Genomic DNA, 21,980 nt, shown 5'->3' on the forward strand with positions numbered 1-21,980 from the left:
TGGGCAGGTTCTACAATAGACTATTGGGTTAGCATCTTCTCATCAGAAGTTTTCTTCTCACAACAAATTTCAGAAAGCTGAACCAAAATGATTCCTTGAACCACAGTGCTGAGCTCTACTCTGTGAGTAGAGTCTGTGAACCAGAACAACCTGTGATGGCACATACTTTTCATTCATGCTTCCTGTCATTCATGCTGGAAGTTTCTTTGCATATTTGGCCTATGAGGGCACACAGTTTGGAGCTGAAAAGATGGTGCTTTTTAGCCAAAGAGAGTCTATTTTCCAAGCCAAAGAGTGCCAATGGCCTGCTGAAATGAGTCCCCTCAGCTCAGAATACCACGTGTGGCATTCAGATTTGGGGGCATTAGCAAATTAAATGTAACCTATAGGTTTATTTGGATACCAACGATTTTAGGGTTGGGAGACACGACCGGTTGCTGCAATACACAAAAGTTTATTTTTGACTTTTTTTCTTTTCTGAAGGCAAAATATAATAGAACTGAACATCAGTGAATTTTGTACAACAAAAACAGCTTTTAATATGGAACAGACAGTTCATGAAGGTTTTAAAATCCTGGAATGGCTTCCCTTTTTCAAAGTCATGCTTTCTTGCGGTCCGCGAGGAGTTGGCACAAGGAGACGGTGGCGCCTGCTGGGCGCAGTGACAGGGAGGACGGGTGGGCTCCCCTAGATCCGAGTCAGCTGGTGCCACAGGCTGGAAGGCAGGATGCTCTCCACTTTTTCCATGACAAAGTTTAAGGGGGCAAACAACGTGCTGAGGAACTGCGGACAAACCAGAAGAGCACACAGTCAGGAGAGATCTCGTTTTTTCTTTGACTACATCGGGTCTCAGTTGTGGCACGTGGGCTTAGTTGCTCCATGGTATATGGGATTTTAGTTCCCTGACTAGGGACTGAGCCCGCGTCCCCTGCATTGTAAGACAGATTCTTAACCACTGAACCACCAGGGAAGTTCCTCAGGAGAGATCTTGTTCAAGACTATAAAACCAACCTCTCCAACCCATGCTTGCGTATTAAGTCTCTGCATCATAAAAAGTCCCCAAACACTATGATTACATATTTATGTTTGTAGGAAATACTGGTTGATGGACAAACCTGCATTCCAGTTTCTGTCCCCCACCCCAACCCCGTCACCCCCACCCCGAGTCCTGATGGACAAGGGGAAGAAATGTTGGCTGACAGGCCCTTCACTCCTTGGACAGCTTCCCTCAGAGAAGAGGCCTTCCAACTAGTCTTCAGGATATGAGGCTGCCCATGGAGATGACCAGTGCCATCCAAAGGGACAGAGGACGGGTGGTGAGTGAGCAGAAGAGCTAAAACATGGCGACAACTCCTCCACCTGCTTGTCTAGTTATAGAGCTTTAAGTGGAAAAGGCAACAACAACAAAAAGTCCAGTCTGTGGGATGGTTGTGAGCTGCTCTGGGATCCTATGATCTCCCGAACACCTGCAGCCCATGCTTCTTTCTGAAACAGCTGCTCAGCGGTGAGCACCATGGGAGCCTGGGCGAAGGTAGCAGGCCAGCCACTCCATGGACCACACATCCTTGTGAAAAAGATGCTCCTCTGAAGAGACCTTCAGAATCTCTTTCATCTGGTTACTGAGTTCCTTTCTGTCTTTCACGTAGAGAATAATATTCTTGAAAAGTGCCTTTTAAAAAAGCCAGGTGCCTCACCTAAGACTCATTTAACATGATTTCAAGTCTGTTCTTATTATATTCTCATGAAGAATCAGCCTCTTTCCACAAGCCATCAGCAGCTGGCAGAGGAGGTGCCTAAACCCAGCCAGGTACAAGATGGCTATCTGGATGGATTCCTTGCTCTCTGTTCAGAACCAAGGTTCTGATCCTCATACTGTGGAGTCCTTTGTCCCAGTCCCCTGTAGAGAGTACAGCACAGTCTACACCACCAAGAATTGCCCACAGAACTGCAGTGTAAGACATGAGTATATACACAGAGTAGAAAGCATAGTTCTGAGGCCAAACTGGCAGATATGCTTTTAATCAAGTTAAAACAGGCTCCTCTACTGGTCACATGTTCTATGGACTGCAGGTCCTCAGAAAGAAGTATGGTAGGCAAGTTTCCCAAATTTACTTGACCTCAGAATCTTTTCTTCTTTTTTCAAAAAAGAACCAGTAGAATACAAACTGGGAAGGCCTGTACCACATTATGGCAGGATCATCAAGGGTGAGATTTGTGTAATGAAAACTCGAGAGTTTTCTCTATGTTGTCTTCTCTATGTTGCCTCTTTCACAGCAATTGAATATATTTACTCAGTAAGGCACTTAAGTACTGGATGAGATATGGAAGTGTCTAGGACAAAAGTCCCACTGTCAGGAAGGTCAACGCCTGGGGGAGGGGGAAGGGAGCTACTAAGAACTGTACCCAGCAAAGTAACAGTACCAGGTGGACCATAACGCAGCAGAAGACAGATGAACAAGCAAAGCACCGGGAAGGTCAAAAAGGGAGAGAATCCATTCTGTTGAAAGGAACAGGAGAAGCTGAAAATGACGTGACTAAAATAGTCCCCAGTGGATGGCTGGTAATGAAAAGAACAGAGATGGGATAAGAATGGTAAGGAAAGAAACGTGAGCAAGGCGGGGGGTGGGGGCGGTGGATGGAGTTGGGGGCTCCAGGCTCAACGAACAGCTGGAACAGAAATGGGAAAGCAAAGCAGCTAGGAAGACCAGAAGATAATAAACAGTTCGGTTTTGCTGGAAGGGATAGAGGAAGAGTGCTAAGAAGCGAATGGAAGAGCACTGGGGAGGGCCTTGAGTGTCAGTTTGGACTTGCACTTAAGAATAAGGCAGCCTCTGGAGAGGATGCGGAGAAAAGGGAACCCTCTTACACTGTTGGTGGGAATGCAAACTAGTACAGCCGCTATGGAGAACAGTGTGGAGATTCCTTAAAAAACTGGAAACAGAACTGCCATACGATCCAGCAATACCACTGCTGGGCATACACACTGAGGAAACCAGAACTGAAAGAGACACGTGTACCCCAGTGTTCATCACAGCACTGTATAAACATAGCCAGGACATGGAAGCAACCTAGATGTCCATCGGCAGACAAATGGATAAGAAAGCTGTGGTACACATACACAATGGAATATTACTCAGCTTTTAAAAAGAATGCATTTGAATCAGTTCTAATGAGGTGGCTGAAACTGGAGCCTATTATACAGAGTGAAGTAAGTAAGAAAGAAAAACACCAATACAATATATTAACGCATATACATGGAGAAGGAAATAGAAACCCACTCCAGTACCCTTGCCTGGAAAATCCCATGGACAGAGGAGCCTGGTAGGCTGCAGTCCATGGGATCGCGAAGAGTTGGACATGACTGAGCGACTTCACTTCACTTCACTTCATGGAATTTAGAAAGATGGTAACAATGACCCTATATGAGAGACAGCAAAAGAGACACAGATATAAAGAACAGACTTTTGGACTCTGTGGGAGAAACCAAGGGTGGGATGATTTGAGAGAACAGCACTGAAACATGTGTATTGCCATATGTGAAATACATCGCTGGTCCAGGTCCAAAGCATGACACAGGGCGCTCAGGGCTGGTCACCTGGACAACCCTGAGGGATGGGATGGGGAGGGAGGGGGGATGGAATGGGGAGGGAGGGGGGATGGAATGGGGAGGGAGGGGGAGGGGCATTCAGGGTGGGGGACGCATGTACACCCATGGCTGATTCATGTGAATGTATGGCAAAAACCACTACAATATTGTAAAGTAATTAGCCTCCAATTAAAATAAATTAACTAAAAAAATATACAATGGAGAAAAGAGTCTCTTCAATAAATGGTGCTGGGGAAACTGAACAATTACATGTAAATAAATGAAATTAGAACACTCTAACATCATACACAAAAAGCAAACTCAAAATGGATTAAAGACCTAAATGTAAAAACAGATGCTATAAAAATCCTTGAGGAAAACAGAGGTGGAATACTCTTTGACATACATCAAAGCAATATCTTTTTGGATCTGTCTCCTACAGTAATTAATGAAAATAAAAATAATCAAATGGGATCTGATCAAACTAAAAGCTTTTGCACAGCAAAGGAAACCATAAACAGAACAAAAATACAACCTACAGAATGGGAGAAAATATTGGCAAATGATGTAACCAACAAGAATTAATGACCAAAATATACAAACAGTGCATAGAGCTCAAAAAAAAAGGGGGGGGGTGCAAAATATCTAAATAGATGTTTCTCCAAAGAAGGCATACAAATGGCCAAAAGGCACATGAAAAGATGCTCAACATCACTAATTATTAGAGAAATGCAAATCACAGCTTCAATGAAGTATCATTTTATACCAGTCAGAATGGCTATCATCAAAAAGTCTACAAATAATAAATGTCAGAGAGGGTATGGAGAGACAGGTACCTTTTTACACTGTTGGTGGGAAAGTCAATTGGTACAGCAACTGTGGAGAGGAATATATGTGTGTGCGTGCTAAGTTGCTTCAGTTGTGTCTGACTCTGTGTGATCGTTGGACTGCATCTTGCCAGGCTCCTCTGTCCATGGGATTCTCTAAGCAAGAATACTGGAGTGGGTAGCCATTCCCTTTTCCAGGGGATCTCCCCAACCCAGGGATAGAACCTAGGTCTCAGGCATTTCAGGCAGATTCTTTACCGTCTGAGCCAGCAGGAATTATCATTATTATTATTATTATTATTATTACCTTCGCCAGAAAAGCAGTATAGAAATTTCTTTAAAATTAAAGATAGAGGTACCATATGATCCTGCAATCCCACTCCTAGGCATGTATTCAGAGAAAACCATAATTTGAAAAGCTATGTGCATTTCAATGTTCACTGTAACACTACTTCCAATAGCCAAGACCTGGAAGCAACCTAAATTTCCATTGACAGACAAGTGGATAAAGAAGTGGAATAGTTACACAATGGAATATTACTGAGCCATAAAAAGAATGAAATAATGTCATCTGCAACAACATGGATGGACCTAGCAATTATCTTACTAAGTGAAGTAGGCCAGACAGAGGAAGACAAATATCGTATGATACCACTTATATGTAGAATCTAAAAAAAATGATACAAATGAACTTACATTCAAAGCATAAATAGCCCCACAGACATAGAAAAAAACTTATGGTTACCAAAGGGGAAGGGGGAGGATAAATTAGGAGTTTGAGATGAATACAACACACTACTCTGCATAAAAGAGATAACCAATAAGGACTACTGTGGAGCACAGGGAACTATACTCAATATTTCATAACAACCTATAAGGGCAAATAAGCTGAAAATATATATATACATGTACATATATATATGATTATCTATTTCTGCATTTTTTTTCCTTCAAAAATAACTAATTTCCACCCATGCTCATGTGAAAACAAATTAGTATACATCTTCAAAAAAAAAGCAAACAGGAATAAGGCAGCCTCAATAGTTCTCGAGCGAAGGAAGGATGGCTTTGTACTCCAGTAGGTGCTAACGCACGGCAATGCCTGGCTTTCTGAAACTGTCCTTGGCTGGGCGCTCAGCACCACGTGGCTTGCTCACCCTACTAACTGGATGGCTTGCACATCTCAGTTCAGAGCTGGATGCAGTTGTGGGAGATCCCAGACCCAGGAATAAGCAATCACTGCCCACGCTGCCTCTGAAAGAGACTGTAAAATCCTAGTTCTGAGAGTGTAATATGGAACAAGTCTCCTGACTCTATCAGTCCAACATAGTAACACTGCAGAATTTAAAATATACATACATAGTATTTGTTTGTAATCAGAGACTGTCAAGGCTCCATAACACATATTTGCCTGTATGTAGTAGTCCCATGAGGAGGAGCTAGGTGCTAAACTGGTCTGGATGACCCAGGCATCCTGGCAAGAGTTGGAAGATGGGGCCCGATGAACATTTTGCTGGTGAAGTTGTCATATCCTGAAAACCTGACCAATAACAGATTTATAACCACCAAATTTGTGACTGAGGTGGGAAGGAATGACATGCATTATCACGAGCCAGAGTGGTTAGATGAAAGGCACCACTCAAAGTCTGAGTTTTGGGTGGCTTTCTAACTAACTGGGGGTGGTGGGGACACAGGGAGCCACGGCATGGGTAGAAGAACGAAGGAAGATGCTGTTACAAGGCTGGTTCAAAATAAAGGCCTGCCTGTTTATTTGCTTTGTTTTGGGCACTGACCTGACTTGGATAAAAGGAGGGCCTCTGGAAATTCAGTGGCAAGCCTTGCTCAGCTTGAGGTCTGCAAACACCCCTTTCCACATTGTGCCACAAGATGCAATGAACCCTGCACCTGTCTAGAACACACCTGTGCTTCTCAACCAGGTTCCACAAGAGAAGTAAGTCCTGATACCTCTCGTGTATGTGATCATTAACTGCTCTTCCTTGTATCTAGGATGTTCTATCCTTGGGAGAATTGAGAAAAGAATCCTTTGAACTGTTTCCTAGAGATCCTAGTTCTCTCGCATTCACCCAGTTGGGATGCGCACGCTTTGTTACTAGGTTACCTTCCTCCTCAGCAGCACTCCTCATGTCCTCTTCCCCATCCCTCACCCATACGGAAGAAGCAGCAATGTAATAAGGTGCCTGAAACCAATAAGCTCTTTTCACTTAGTAGCTAGACAAAGGTCAGTGGCTTTCATCAAGAGGTACTACAAAAAAAAAAGTTTGGTGGAACATGCCTTACTTCCTTGGGATGCTCATTTATATTTCTTTGCAAGTTCGAAAATCAGTCAACACTTTCTGGCCCAAAACTCAACCAATGCACATGGAGAAACAACAGTTTCACTGAGAGACTTGGGAAATGTTATTGCCTGAAAAGTTAAGTCTGAATGAGCAACACCAGGCAACCCTGGAACAGCTCATCTATCTCAATGTCCAAAACTCCTGTCCTGAGGGCAGAGATACATGGTCCAAAACCCACCCACTGTAATTTAATCAGTGTCTTGTGGTGAGAAAAAGCAACTGAACTAATAATAAAAGAGAGAGACACTTCAATTGCCTGATCCTCCTTTTCCCAAAACACCATCATTTAGAAGAAGGTCACGGCTCACAACATGCTTCATTAACATTTGAAAAGCCTCTGCTTATCTGAATAAGTTCCAGGTGCCCTATTGCAATCAGACAATTGACATTTCACTGTAATCAATATCAGACTTCAAAGAGGTCAGGGCCTATAAGTTGAAGATGAGAGTCAGAAGTCAAGGGGGCTGGATCTCAGGGAAGGAGAGAGACCAGAGGAGTACAGACAGGGCCCTTCAAGCCGAAGAGGTCAGCACGCTGACCTTCCCACATTCTGCGAGGGGCTGGGTTTGGAACGATCACTTATTTATGTGAGCAACCTTATCTTGGTAACCAAACATTCTAGGAAGAGTTAGTTCTAAGTCATTGAGGTAGATTAGATTAGGCGGGGAGAGCCAGTTGAAGTCTCTCATTTTACTATTTTCCAGTGGCTCACCCTTGGCTGCGGGCTTCCTCACTGGCTGCGTACCAACATGTAAACACGCTGGAGAGTTCCCAAGCTGCACGCAGCCTGGCGGGTGGCAGTACAATCTCTCTCCATCTACTAAGTCATTATCCCAGGGACATTATCTCAGGCGAGGGCTGAGAAAATCATTTTCACAAGCTGCAAATGGTTGCAGGCAGCCTTTAGGGCAGCTGTGATAACCTGTGGGGGTCTTCACGAGGGGCCTGATGAGGTGACAAGAGTGAAAATGTGGCGAAGACTCGGGGGGGGGTGGGGGGAGGAGGAAGGAGACGGGGCTTGTCTCCTTCAGGCTATCCATCTTCCTTCCCCACAAAATCTCTCCAGACATTGTGGAAACTGCTAAACCTTAATGAAGGGGGAGATGAATGTGATCCTCCAGGCAGAGGTTTAAAAGCAAATTTATCTGAACTACATTTGAAAACTGTGAGTAGCTGACCAAACTATCACACCTTAGTAGCATATAAAATAAGAGGACTGTAAAGGCAAATTTATATTTTATTTAATCATTTGGTCTCTGACTCAAAACTAAAGCTTTGGAAACATTAAATGAGGAGAGTGGCCCTTGGTCTAATCTGTAATGAACACATCTTTGCGATATTGTGACAGCGACACAGCCTAACCTAGGGAATGCCCAGTTGTAGTCTATGTACTATCTGCCATTCCTTCTAGCCCTGTCCCTGGTTAACGCAGCTTCAGGCAGTCACTCCATATAATACAGTGGTTCTCAGCCCGGGCTGCACACCTAAATCACCAAGGGGGAGCATCTGAAAACTCAGATACCCAGGCTGCACCCCAGGCCAATTAAGTCAGAGTCCCCTGGGTTGGAAGATCAGGCATCAGTAAATTTTAAGCTTCCCAGATAATTTGAAGGTGCGGCCAGGGTGAAACCACTGGTTCCTAGAAAGTCGTCACCTCAATGGCTCTGACACTGCACCATGCATCCACAGATGGCTGCTAGAAGGCTGGCTTTCATGAGGCCAGTGTTCTCTGAAGGAATAGTCCCCAACCCATCCATCTTCATAATGAGTGGTGGGTGGGGAGGGAGCTTGTTAAAAACACAGATTCCTGGGTGCTAACACTCAACACTCTGAACTCCCAGTGGTGGGGCCAGGTGAATTCTGTGCACACCAGAGGCTAAGAATCACTGTCCTGATCCCAAACTCCCACCAAGAGCTGTATATTAGTTTAAGGAAGAATACTGGGCCAATGACATTGTCTAATGTTGTGAATATACTCTTATTTTAAATTTCACTACATTATACTCTAATCTACCAGACTTTTGGCAGCTACTTTAATTCAGAGGTTGGCTTGGGAAGAAGCAAATAATGAATGGCATAGGCTCATAAACTAGGGAGTATCCACAGTGGAAGCTTAGATGATAGTGGGTTCAGGAATCATATCATGTTAAGGAACTTTAAGATATTCTGTCTGAAGAAAACAGAAGGTAGTAGGTTAGAAGTAAGAGGTGGCCATGAATGTAGTACCTGCCTCAAGAATTTCAAAGAGGAAGTAGAGTTGTTCACTATAGTTTTGGAGAGTAGAATAGGAACATGAGTAGAAATTAAAGGAGGGCAGACTTGACCAATAAAAGGAAGAGTTCTGAGTGATCCAATAATGGAACGGGTTTCCAGGTTGAACAGGTGAGTGCCCCATGGCTAAAAGTGTTCAAGATGCATCTAGGTGATGTCCATCAAGCTTTGTTTAAGGTCCCTTTCAACTCTTAGCATCTATGATTATAATTATAAAAGAAGAAATGCTAAGCTGTATCTGAGTTTTTACTCTGATTCTTTCTGCAGAAACCACTACCATTTATTCATTTAATAATCATTTATTGAAAACCTACTATGTGCAAGGCAAAGCTGTGGGGATACAGAGATGAGGAAGACACAGTCCTGCTCGCAAGGAGCTCACATTCTAAAAGGGGGTCAGACAAGATTTTAACAATTATAATACAGTACAATAAATGTAATAATATAGGTATTCATGGGTGGGGTCAGAGAGGAAAGGTGTCTAACTCAGGAGGAACTCAGAAAGGAAGCCGAGTATAAAAGAATAAAGAGGCATTAGTAGACTGGACAAGTGCTGGTGGGAATGGGGAAGGGCATTCCACACAGTGCGAACGGAAAGTGCAAAAGCTCTGGGGTGCACAAGAGCCTGCTGCATCTGGGAATGGTGAGAAATCCACTGTGGCCCAAGAGCAGTGCCTGGGCAAGAGTTGAGAGAGACAAGCTGAAGAGGCAAGCAAGGGCCAGATCACAAAGGACCTTGTGCGCCATGCTAAAGGTCTGTGACTTTATCCTGCTGTTGGGGGGAAACCATTGGGGAAATTCAAGCACAGAAGTGACATGCTCAGATTTTCTAAAAAACATCATTCTTGGGTCAGTACAAAGGAGATCCTGGCAGAGGATAAGCCTGGAAAAAAGGAGGCCAGTTAAGACTTGCAAGAAATCACAGAGATCTAAACTAAGAGAGAGTCATGGGGGAAGAAGGAAGATAAGAGGTGAATTCCATCTACTGACCGCCGAGCGGCTCAGGAGGTTAGATCCGACAGACTGTGGAAATAGAGACAGATGGGATGTAAGGGGTGAGAGAAGGAAGTCTGGGAGGGCTGCCGAGTTTCTGGCTTGAGTGACTGGGTGGATGTCAGAGCCACTGGCGGAGGTCAGGGATACGGGAGGAGGAGCAGTTTTGGTGGTGGGGGGAGGAGGGTGATGAGTTCAGTTTTGGAAATGTTGAGACTGAGATGCCGGTGGGATTTCCAGTTCATCTTCAACACGCATGAAAATACTCTCGCAATTCCAGTCCCTGAACTCTGCCGAGCAGAAAATGTCAATCATCTGGAAAGGGATTAAATCAACCCAGCCAAGTTAGAAATCATCCTTTCTGACTCCACTTGCCTTGAAAGCAGAATGGAGTTCCAGGGAAACAACTGCTATTCTTTTTCTGACTCCTTCTGTTTGAAACTCCTCTGTGGCAAAATTAGTAAACTTATCCTCACTGTGTGTGCAGGTGGAAATAGTCAGTTTTCATCAAGGAAACACCGGTTCTTGGTTGTCAATGCAGATGACTTTTCTTATTAAAGCTCTTCTCCATAACCATCTTTTTTTTTAGAAAAAAATTTAATAGTGGTTTTATTTAACTCAATATATCTAAAAATAACCATTTTAACATGAATTCAGTACAGTAACTAATGAGATATTGTATATTCTTTTCCAAGACTAAGTTTGCAATTTGGTGTATATATTATAGTCTCAGTGCATCTCTTTTTAAAAATTTTTATTGGAGTATAGTTGCTTTACAATGTTGTTAGTTTCTATTGTACAGCAAAGTGAATCAGCTATACATATACCATAACCTTCTTTAAAGAGTCTTAATGGATTCTGATATTTCTAAACATTATATTTCTATACTTATTAATACTATACACCCTTCACACCTTCTCAGTTCATTCCCCAAACAATTTTATTTGTTGATATTACAACTTCTAAAATTTAAATCATCTTTGAAAATGTAAATTCTATCCTTCTTGAAGGAAAGACCTACAATACCTAAAGATTAGAAATAATGTCATTCAATTTATATAAAACTGAATAACCTCCCAAATATTTTTCATTTGCTAGGATTTCTTTAATTCTTTATGTAATTCTTTTAGAACTCACGCATTTTGGGGGGAACTGCTGAGAATTTTTTTGTATGTGAAATGAGGCAAGGCATGCAGTAATAAACAAGCTACACTTTCTCATTTTGATTCCACTGATGAAGTATCAGTGAGCGAAGGATCAGTACAAGCACACTCACTTTTACACGACCCTCCCCCGTTTCTCTTATGCTGCTTTTCATGAGTTTCCCTGCCGCCTGCCTGAGGCCTCCCCATTGGCAAATACTCACAGCTTTTGCAAAGACCCCCATGAGTTCCGGGAACTGATGTGTCAGGAGGGCCAGCATGGCTGTGAAGGAACACAATCCAGCAGTAAAAAGAATAAAGAAGGGAAGCTCCTTTTTGGGGTAAACTGAGACTTCATGGAAAGCTGTGGAGAAGAACAAAAGGGAAGTGTTAGAGTTGCAGTGAAATGCACTCTCAGGGAACTTCTTTAGGTGGGAAGGACTCTTCAGAGCGTTGGCTGAAGCCTTTTGGAAAGGAAAAACGTAGGGCCCTTGCATGAATGAGTGCCAACATCTCCGCTAGCCTCTGGGACCTAGTGCTTCTCCCAAGTCCATATTTACCCTTCAGGACTCTATCCAGGGCATGATGGAGCTAACATGGGGATGTCACACATTCGTGGGCAGGGACAGTGACACTATCTACACCTAATACACAGTATTCCTTTCTCAAAAGGAAACACAAACAGAACTTTATTCAAATTATAAAACACATGTTCACTGAACAAAACATGTAAAATCCAAAATCAAGTATCCTGAAATAAAAACTCTTCTCTCTAGGTTGTCACTGTCCTGTAATCTTTAAATCACTGTCATAGGGAGATACTAGTGTGTATGTGTGTATGCTAAGTCACTCAGTCGTGTCTAATTCTTTGTGACCATGGACTGTAGCCCGCCAGGCTCCTCTCTCCATGAGATTCTCTAAGCAAGAATACTGGAGTGGGTAGCCATTCCCTCCTCCAGGGGATCTTCCCAACCGAGGAATCGAACCCGCATCTCCTGTATTAGCAGGCGAGTTCTTCACCTCTAGCACCACCTGGGAAGCCCAGATATTAGTGTAGCTTGTATTTTTCCCTGGTACAATCTAACTATATCAGTGGAGGACACCACCCTGAGGGAGAGACATTTAGGAAGGACCATCCATCCATCAATGATGGGAGATTTTAGAGCTTTTCATAACTTTTAAATCAAGTGACCTGCACAGAGAGAAAAGCACCAAAGGCTGGCCCCGCAGAAGGAAGCCGTGTGGCTGTGTATGAACAACACTGCCATTCCAACCAAAGGACCAAGGGTCTCCATCTTCCTCAGGAAACCCAAGGTCTCAAGCCTTTCCTCGACCTTTCAACTCTAAGCCCAAAACAAGAGAGGGTAGAGGGCCAGGGAGGGACAAACACAAACAAGCACCTCAACCTGAACCCAGGGATGTCAACCTGCTCGGATTCTCCTTGGGTGGACGTGTGCTCAGGGCCATCGTGGACGCCACACCACTAACGTGCTGAACGCGGGGAACATGTGAACCCACATGTTCCTCTCATCCTTACCCGAAACACCCAGGGACTGTGAAGGGAAATCAGACTTGAACCACTGTGTTCAATTAAATCAACGTGAGTCATAATTTTCTATTCTAGGACCGTAAAGATTATTCCTAGACACTATCTTTTAAGAACTATAACCTTGTTCTAATAGTGAAGCTATCCCCCATGGAAACATGTTTGAACACAATTAAAACATTTTAAAACAATGTACTTTTTAGAAAACTGCCTTTCTTACCAGAAATCAGAAATGCTAATAAGGATCTCCCTGAAGGGAGAGCTGAAAGGAAAAAGTGTGGGCCCATCACAGACCCTGTTTCTGAAAGCAAATCTAATGCAGAGTGAGGCACCCAACCCCTTGACACAGTAAATGCAGATGGTGAGGAACACCATACCACTGAGGCCGCCAGCTCCTGAGGTAAGTCATCGCACAGCAAAGAAAGCAGAGAGCTGCCTTCTGCTCCTTCATCCTGAGACGGCAGCTCATTTTGCACCTGGACCCCACCATTTTGGAGATTTAAAACTGTCTCAAAAAATGTGGCCATTGGACAGTTTACAAGCACCCAGGGCTCCAAAGTTCAGCTGGTCCTCTGGGCAAAGCATCTAACTATGTTAGAGCTATGAGATGTGATAGAACTGGGGCTGGTGCAGGGTGGGAGTGGCAGGAGAGCGGACAGGAAAGAGAGAATAGTCAAAATTTGGAGCTTATTATCTGAGGGAGAAAAGTATGTCCTAAGGCAGGGCCACATGAAGGGCCTGGACACGATTCCTTACACACAGTATAATTTGATAATAACTATTTAGCTGGAATTGTCAAAACAATGTTGGATTACAGTAAACCAAATCATACTTTCCACGTGCGGTACAGGCCCTCCAACTGCCAGCTGGTAAGGCCCTTGAGGGTAGGGTTTGCCCTCTGCCTGCTGTGGACCGGGCTGAGGCTGCCCGTGTGACCTGCACACACACCCCCAGCTCACTGCATGCCATCCAAGAGATGCTCGCGGGAAATTGTGCCAGCCAACAGCACTGCATCCCTGCAGGAAGCATGCCCACCTGGCCCACAGGTCTGTTTCTGGTGGCAATGCCAGCAGCCTCATGCTGCCCTGCTCTCCCCGCCAGACTGTTTTGCAGTTCCTCTGCTTCTCCTTTAGACTCCAGTGTGTGCAGACTGCCTCTGACCAGCGGGAGAGCCCAGGCCAAGCCCCGCACAGTGGATAGGCCCAGCAAGGGGCATCTGCCTCAAACTAGGGTCTCTGTGCTCAGACCGGCCAGGACATGATGCCTCTTCATCTAAACTTCAGTCAACAGGGGTCTTTCCCTTTGATGAATCTGGAAAGACGTGGAGGAGCAAGAAGCCAAGCCTACACACATAACTCACTTTAATGCTTATGCTATCAAATGAGGACAGGGTTTGGGAGAAGAGTAATAGAAGACAAGGAACATCATAAACATTTATCATTCCCACCTCTTTCTATCCCCGTTGTTGGCACACCACCCTCACCAGCCCAGAAGAGGAATACGGAGGGGAGACTTACATGGAAGCAGCTCGCGATCTGCTGTCTCTGTACAGATGGGGTAGGGATAAAACAGATGCCCCTTTTCCAAGGGATAAGGGATCATCCGAAAAGCTGAAAAGGAGAGACAACATGTTAGAGGCACAATATTTGTCTTATAACATCTCAACTTCACGAAGAGCATTTTGAGCATTTTTATAATGGTGAACATTTCTACAAGTAACTTTCAGAAAGGATGCGAGACTTACCCAAATTCTGAGGCATGTGCCAGAGAAATTGTCAGAGATGTGTTATGACAAATGACTCACACATTAACCTCACACTACATATCTGGACAAACCTCACAACACTGGGTGGGGATGGGGGTGCAGAGGAGGAGGCAAAGCCATCAATTCCAATGCCCACGGTTTCCTCAGCTATAAAATATTATGAAAATGTCATGAGCACTAATTCAATATAGCTCAGCTGATAGTAATAACACAAACCTGGATGGAAATGCTTCCCCAAGAAGCAACGTGGACTGACTTGTGGGAGCATGTCACAGATGCACAAATATGAAAGGCATTCTAGCATGTCTATTTTAAAAATATGTCTAGGTGGATTAGAATTCCAGCCAAGATGGATAAAAACAGGAATCTAAAAGTGCATGACTTGGGAGGTATTTCTAAACTTTATGAAACTTTTATATCTTCAACACCATGTGGGGGGAAAAATGGATCTGGAGAGATTGAGTATCTGTATTTTGAGGATGTCAGGCCACGTAAGCTCTGCTTTTGGGGCATCAGATAACATGAGGTCTCACACTGAATTATGACTTTCCAGTCAATCCATCTCTTCCCATTTTCACATGCGTTACTCTCCCTGTTACCATGTCATCAGCATGTTAGTCTCACTGTTCCTATGAACAGTACTCGAGGAGGTAATTTTTCTTCCACAGATGTCCGGCAACTACAGCATGCCATAGATATGAAATATAAAAAAACCAGACCCTACACTGGGAATGTCGAATTACGATCCTTGCCTTCATGTGTGGCAAAGAGGGATGGTGGCAACACAGCAAACCTTTCAGCCTCAAATGCTGCATTTCAAGGACTCCTAGCTATGTCCTCAGCTGTGTAATTACCAAAGTCTTCTCAAAATGCTGTCAATGTACATATTTGTCTTTTGCATACTTATTTCAAACAGAAATCAGAAACAAAGAATGTTCTCCCTCACGAGACATGACAAGGTTCCATTGTAACCAGCATCAGTGCACATATGGTATTTATTCTGGTGTCTGAATATTATTTAAAAGTAAAAACATTATGTATGTGATCCCAGCATTTGGAATGCAGTCAATCTGCACCACAGTGCTATCACTCTGAGGTTACAGCACGTTGCCACGGAGAATATAAATCACTACAACGTGGGATTAGAGCAGAGCCAGTTTGCTGGCAGTTGGCTGAGGTAAAAATGTTATCAATTTTCCTCTTGTAACAGAAACCTCTTAAACAGAGATTAAAACATTAAAAACACCCCAGACTTTAACTCTTCTTAAAATGAAAGGCTCACCCTAGTTCAATCAGACCTTCTCTTTCATGCAAACCAAGATGAGTTTTGCCCATTACAGCAAGTAAGAGAGGGGTTCCCTGCACAAGTTGTTAACACACAAAGATTACTTGAGGAACCAGCATTTCTCTCAGTAGAACTAGGCTTTCAAGAGAAGGAAAAAAATTACAAAACCAAAAAAACGAAAAACTCACTTAGTGCTTTATAGGATACACTAAACTCTCTTCTGGGAAGCAGGGCATTTAAACTGCAATATGGCAGGATTTTAATACCATTTCCCATAAATGATGGCTGCTATGAAAGCATCCCAAAAATGTAGAAAAACCTATGTGGAAGGTTTTTTTTTTTTTTAATCCAGATTTTCATGTGCACTAGGGCTCCTGTAATTAAGAATCTGTCCAGGTTCATATGATATAAATAAACCCTCAGTTTTCAAAGTGGCTATAAATTTGAATGCTAAATTTTATTCAAAACTGAAGTCAGTTTGCACTTCAGGGAACAATTTTTTAAACGAAATATAGGAGTGCGAGATCTTGAGAGTGTTCAACCATAGAAATCAAATGGTTGGTTGGTGTCTTTTCAATCAGATACCAAATGCTTTTTACTCCAGTATTTGGCATGCATACAAATTTTGTGCATCAAGTTCCTCTTTCCCTTCTAATCAGTTCTGGTCTTTCTGGAGAGGGTAAAGACACTGATTATATATGATTCAACAAAGAATACACACACACTCTTCCTGTACCATCCCCTGCCCCCAAGCCCCGTGATAGTAAGGATGCTTATGTGCCCTTAAAATTTCTCTTTCTCATGTCAGTTGTCACTTACATCGAGTTCATAAAATAATGTTATGACTTTTGGCTTCACTAAACAAAAGCAAACACAATTTCTGTTTGCAATTCTATCCTTTATCCACCCTGCTGGGTGGGGTCCAGCAAAGTGTGAGATAAGCACTGGAGGTCTAGAAAGAGCGGGAAGAGGCACCAGATGAGCTGTGCCAGCTGCACCCCCCACCTCCTGGTCCTTTCACTGCAAATACGTATAACTGCTCCACAAGGACCTTGTGGCTTTAGCTGAATGGCCAGAACTCTTGCAAGTGCAAGTAGTAACACACTGATTTAGCAGGGCAAGTGAGAATGAAAAAAAAGGTCATTTGAACTGTTTTATGAATTTGATCTATTTCATGAGTGACTAAAAACCTCCTAAAACATTTCCATCCCAAAAAAAAACCATACATTTCAGAAGAAATACATGAAAATGTATGTGCATTTGTTTAGAAAAAAAACAAAAAATCTGGACTATTCAGTGTTAGTACATGGAACCCAGTGGCATTCTTGCATTTTCCTTTTGTGCCATCTCCTCCCCTACCTTGGTTTCCACTGCGCCTTTGTGGGAGAGGCAAAATGAAACTGGGAACTGCTTAGTGAACACAGCAGGCCCTCCACAATAACGTGTGAGACATTACACTACTGCCTTCTGGCCTCACCCAGACACATTTTCTAGACGGGTTTCAAGCCTATATCAGTGTTGCACCCATCAGAGACTTGACCAATTCTGGATAAAGAATCAAGAGAACTAAAGAATGGACACAAGGATGGATACATGAACAAGTTAACTCTTGATTTTCCCACTGAATTCTAATGACCTTTCATCCTATCCACAATATAGGCAAGGATAGAAGGCAATGTTTGATACTTTGCCTATGATGAATTTTCAAAGAGGATCTCAGAGAACTTTATACAGATTGTTTGCAATACCAAGAACTGTGTTTGAATCCCAGCTCTACATGGTCAAAATGTGAGTATCTTCCTTGTATAGCAGGAATGTGAGCCAAGCACACCCTGTTTCTGGACTGATGGAGCTGACTGCGCAGGGTGGGAAACAGATGAGACAATAATCATGAAAACAAGTGAGAAAGTTCCCCTGTGATAGAGTATACCTAATGGGGTAGCAGTGGAGGTGACAGCTCATGACGAGCCAAACTGGACCAGGCTGACAACTGTATGACTTCAGGTGGGTCATTATTCTGTGTCCAGGGGGTCATTTTACATGTCCATAAAAATGAGAACACCAAGGATCTCGAGAGGCCATTAAAGGGCCTGCGTGTGACAGCAGAGCTCGAGGTGTCTCCATATAGTGCCTGACTGCTCAGGGAAGGTTAGTTTTCTCTTTACCTTCCCTTCCCAGCAACCCCGAGCTCCTACTTGCTCTATCAGGTCAAACTCTAGCTTGTAAGTACAAATGCTGCTTATCTGTGAACAATTAGAAGCACAAATGATAGAATAGAAAATTATCATCAAAACCTACATTTTACGTTCTGTTGACTATAACATAGGCAATGGCCATAAAAGCTCTCTGTCTTTTGTGAGGCTTTGGGGACAACAACGAAGAAAATTCAGAAGTCAAAACTCTGGATTCCGATCTATATTTTTTCACTATCTAGTTATATGGCCTTGGAAAACCACTTTCCTCTTAGATTACATAATGTTCTATTCCAATTTCAAAGAAAAATTCTAGAGTTTCGGAGCAGAGTCACTAACTTGTTAGTGACTTGTAACACTCTAATACTCTGTTCCTGCTTCCATGATAGCACTGCTCCTGCCCACACTATATGTTACACATACATGTGCACGTGTATGTGAGTATATGTGTACACACACACACACTGTTTCTCCCAAAGCATTTCAGAGTCTTACTTATTTTGATATCCCCAAAAGAATACCTATAAATGTTCACTGAATAAAGGAATGAATAAATTAATGCACAGTAGGGAAGAGACAATTTTCCCTTTAAAAGCCCCAGTGGATCCAAATTATGGTCAGTTGCTCAAAACTGAATAAGTGAAAGAAGCAAGCTGGTTCTACTGGGCAGTAGGTGGGGAAGCATCATACAATATCTGGAGTCCAGCTACTAGTATAAGTTGGTTATGGCCAGGGACTTCAGCTGCCATTGTTTTCTTCCAAATTATAAAATTTGGCCTTGGATCCATGGGCTGAAGGGTGGGAGAATTTCTCTTTTAGCAGTCCCAAAGGTGCCAGGCTTTCGGAGGAAAGGTTTGATTAGAGGAAATGCCCCAAGGATCACATCTTACAGCCAGTAGCATTTACCATCAGGTTCAAAGAGAATAAATTAGAATCAGAATCTCATCCTTTGCTTCAACAATGGGCCATTTTCTCCTCTCAAAGGAAAGATTTGCCTTAATCCCCCTAAGAAACACCACCGTTAAATCTTATACATTATTTAGTGAATTTTTTGGGGAAAAAAAATCTCGAAAAAGAAAATAAAGATCAAGTCAGGAAGAAAATGTAAACAAAGAAAAGCTAAGTGATTTACCCCATGGTATTCTAGTCTTCTGATATAGGGAACCTGAAAATTAAATCTTCTCCAGTTGCAGTCAGCAGACTACCTCACTTTATAAAATAAATACAGCCAAATCAGAGCCTTGAAAATATCAAGGCAGGAGGGAGATAAGGCCACATCAGAATTTAATACAGGTAAATTAGAAGATGTGCCATTTAAAACAGGGCACTATAAGGTGCAATACCATTGTAATTAAAGACATAGTTCAAATGAGTTTCCTCATTCATGTATGTTTTTTATATTCAACATATATTTGCAGTCATGTGTGTACATGTTTGTGAAGATAACCAGAACCTACAGTGCTTAAAATAAATATAATTCAGATAATATGGCGGTTGTGTAATGAACTTAGGAATATGTTTTTAAATCTTAAATAAATTAAAACTTTTCCTCTTTCTTGATTATCTTAACTTTGAGAAACACATTGTGTAATTTCAGGGGCTGGAACAGTGATGAATCAAACATTTTACAAACCTTTGAAATGCTGATGTATTTGTGGTTGAGGATTCAGGTTTTTTTTTTCAAACCACCATATGTTTCAAACCCAAACAGTCTCTGCCATGCATCAGCTGGACTTTGGGGTTTTATCAAAAATGTGTTATTTCAGCCTGATTGGTGGGAGACTCACTTAATTCCACAAGATGACTAATGCTCCAACATAATAAACTCATTAAAAAGCAAAGAAAACTATACTTCATCCCCACCCCTAACCAACACTATTGACATAAGTAAGGCTTGTAATTCTTTTTTAAAAGATAAAGTGAATTTTTGAAAGAATACTCACTTTTAACATGGAACCTAGTGAAATTAGGTACTGTTACCTTCCTCCCTGGATTCTCTTTCTAGTGAAAAAGAGGAAGTGGAAGGGAGTTGGGGAATGGTCTTAAATTTCAGAATGAAGAAAAAAATGATTTAAAGGTGAAAACCTAGACTGGAGATGTCAAAAGGCGCCACCCAGTGGTGAACTGGAGGAAGTGCAGCCTCCTGAGCTTCGGCACGGGCAGCCTAGGGGAGCCCCACTGACCTCCAGAGAGGGAAAAGGAGCCGTTCCCTTACTGTAGCAGCCCTCGGAGGCCTGCCCTGAAGCCCACCGACCTGGGATAGGGCGGTGGCATTCAATGTCATCAGCCCTTCACAGTTTTCAAAAAATGGGCACGTTAATAGCAGTAAATGGGTAGCTGAGCCAGAATTCTAGTCCAAGTCTTCTGATTTAAAATCCAGAGCTTTGATGCCGCCACTTAACTTAGAATGGACACAGATCTAGAAGTCTTGTCAAACAATTGCACACAACTGCCTGAAGTTGGAGCGGTAATTCTTTCTCCTAAATTTCAAGACAGATTTATAGCTTTGTTTTTTTTAAACAAAGACAAAACTGTTTGTAATGAAAGATTGTTTTTTAAATACATGTATATACATATATACACACGTACATATATACACATAAGTATTTATGCTTGAAGAAAATATATATGGTTGTTGTAGAAAGTTTGAAAAATACGAATATGAAGAAAAAAATCACTTCAAAATCTACTTAAAGGTATATCTATTTCTAACCTCTTTTACCTTTGTTCATACATAGAATGTATTTTTTATATAAAATTGGGCTCATTCTGTATTTTAAATGTTTAAACCAATATTTAATAACAAAATATAATTTTATATAGAATGATAAGCTTTCAAAACATTAGAAAGGGCATAGGAATACCCCAGTCTTATGTAAGTAGTGGTATAAACTGAGGGCTTCTAAAGAAATGTTTCAGAGCTGGCTTGCTCCTCTTCTCCTTAATCTATCCAGGTAAGGCCTAAATAGCTGGCATTACAGAAAAGAGCAGTGAAGACACAGTAAACCTGATTCTAACATCAGTGCCTGCAGACGTTCAATAGGTTGCTCACTTCAATGAACCTGCTTCTCTCTTGAACATCTAAGATGGCCATCTTTGTCCTGCCTGACTCAGAACTTTATCAGGAGTCCATGAAATGATGGAAATGCAAACCCTCTGTGAATTACACTGTTACACAAACACTTTTCAAGGTTCTTGGGGTCCTCGACTAAGGTCCTTAGTTAACTACTAACTAAGGTAGTCAGCACCTGGTAAGCACTCTCATGGTTCTCTTTTCTAAAACTGAATGGTATGACTCTCTTTTTGAAAACCGAACAGCTGTGTAATTTCCTGGCTTGGTTCTTAATTATCTATAAGTATTAAATGCAGAGTTTGCCTTCCATATAGGTCCCTGACTGCCCTGCCATACTGTTTTATGTCTAAAAACTCACCATTTCTTTTTATTCTAATAAAGTGTTCCACCCATCTAATTTGAGGTAATTACATCCCCCCCAATGGTACCTCACTGCTTGATGTGGGGATCACTGTGTCACTTCCCATCTCTCACAATGTCACTGTCCTTCCCACTGTTTCCAAAGCATCTCCCCATTGTTATCTGGATTTATGGGGTAACTAACTTCCAAACAGAATTTTTTCATTATTTTTTATTTTTACAGTTACGCCATTCCTAATACTGTGTCTTTATCATTTCTTGCCCCACCCCTCTTCTGACCTTTTCTATAGGACTAACTATCTTATCAATCAGATCCAATCAATAAGCTTCTATTACTATATTTCCAAGATACCAATCCATACATTGAAGGTCAACAAGCAACAGTAAGAACGACATGGAACAACAGACTGGTTCCAAATCTAAAAAGGAGTACGTCAAGGCTGTATGTTGTCACCCTGCTTATTTAACTTATATGCAGAGTACATCATGAGAAACGCTGGGCTGGATGAAGCACTAGCTGGAATCAAGATTGCAGGGACAAATATCAATAACCTCAGATATGCAGATGATATCACCCTTATGG

At 42.3% G+C, this 21,980-nt stretch overlaps 1 protein-coding gene across 10 annotated transcripts in view; it reads right to left on the reverse strand.

Moving 5' to 3' along the window:
- Window positions 1-434: 434 nt before the first annotated feature.
- The window catches only part of ST7 (suppression of tumorigenicity 7), a 253,196-nt gene continuing 231,650 nt past the window's right edge, over window positions 435-21,980 (reverse strand). For 6 of the 10 annotated variants that reach the window (XM_043463118.1, XM_043463116.1, XM_043463123.1 and 3 more), the window contains 3 exons: window positions 14,240-14,332; window positions 11,401-11,540; window positions 9,321-10,349 (listed from right to left, as the gene is read on the reverse strand). In XM_043463118.1, the coding sequence (XP_043319053.1) occupies window positions 10,230-10,349; window positions 11,401-11,540; window positions 14,240-14,332 (353 nt within the window). In that variant the 3' untranslated portion in view covers window positions 9,321-10,229. Of the gene's footprint in view, window positions 784-9,320; window positions 10,350-11,400; window positions 11,541-14,239; window positions 14,333-21,980 lie in introns of those variants that run through there. The other 4 variants (XM_043463117.1, XM_043463119.1, XM_043463122.1 and 1 more) reach the window with 1 other exon arrangement.

The sequence above is a fragment of the Cervus canadensis genome, chromosome 3 (assembly GCF_019320065.1).
Source record: "Cervus canadensis isolate Bull #8, Minnesota chromosome 3, ASM1932006v1, whole genome shotgun sequence".
NCBI lineage: Eukaryota > Metazoa > Chordata > Mammalia > Artiodactyla > Cervidae > Cervus > Cervus canadensis.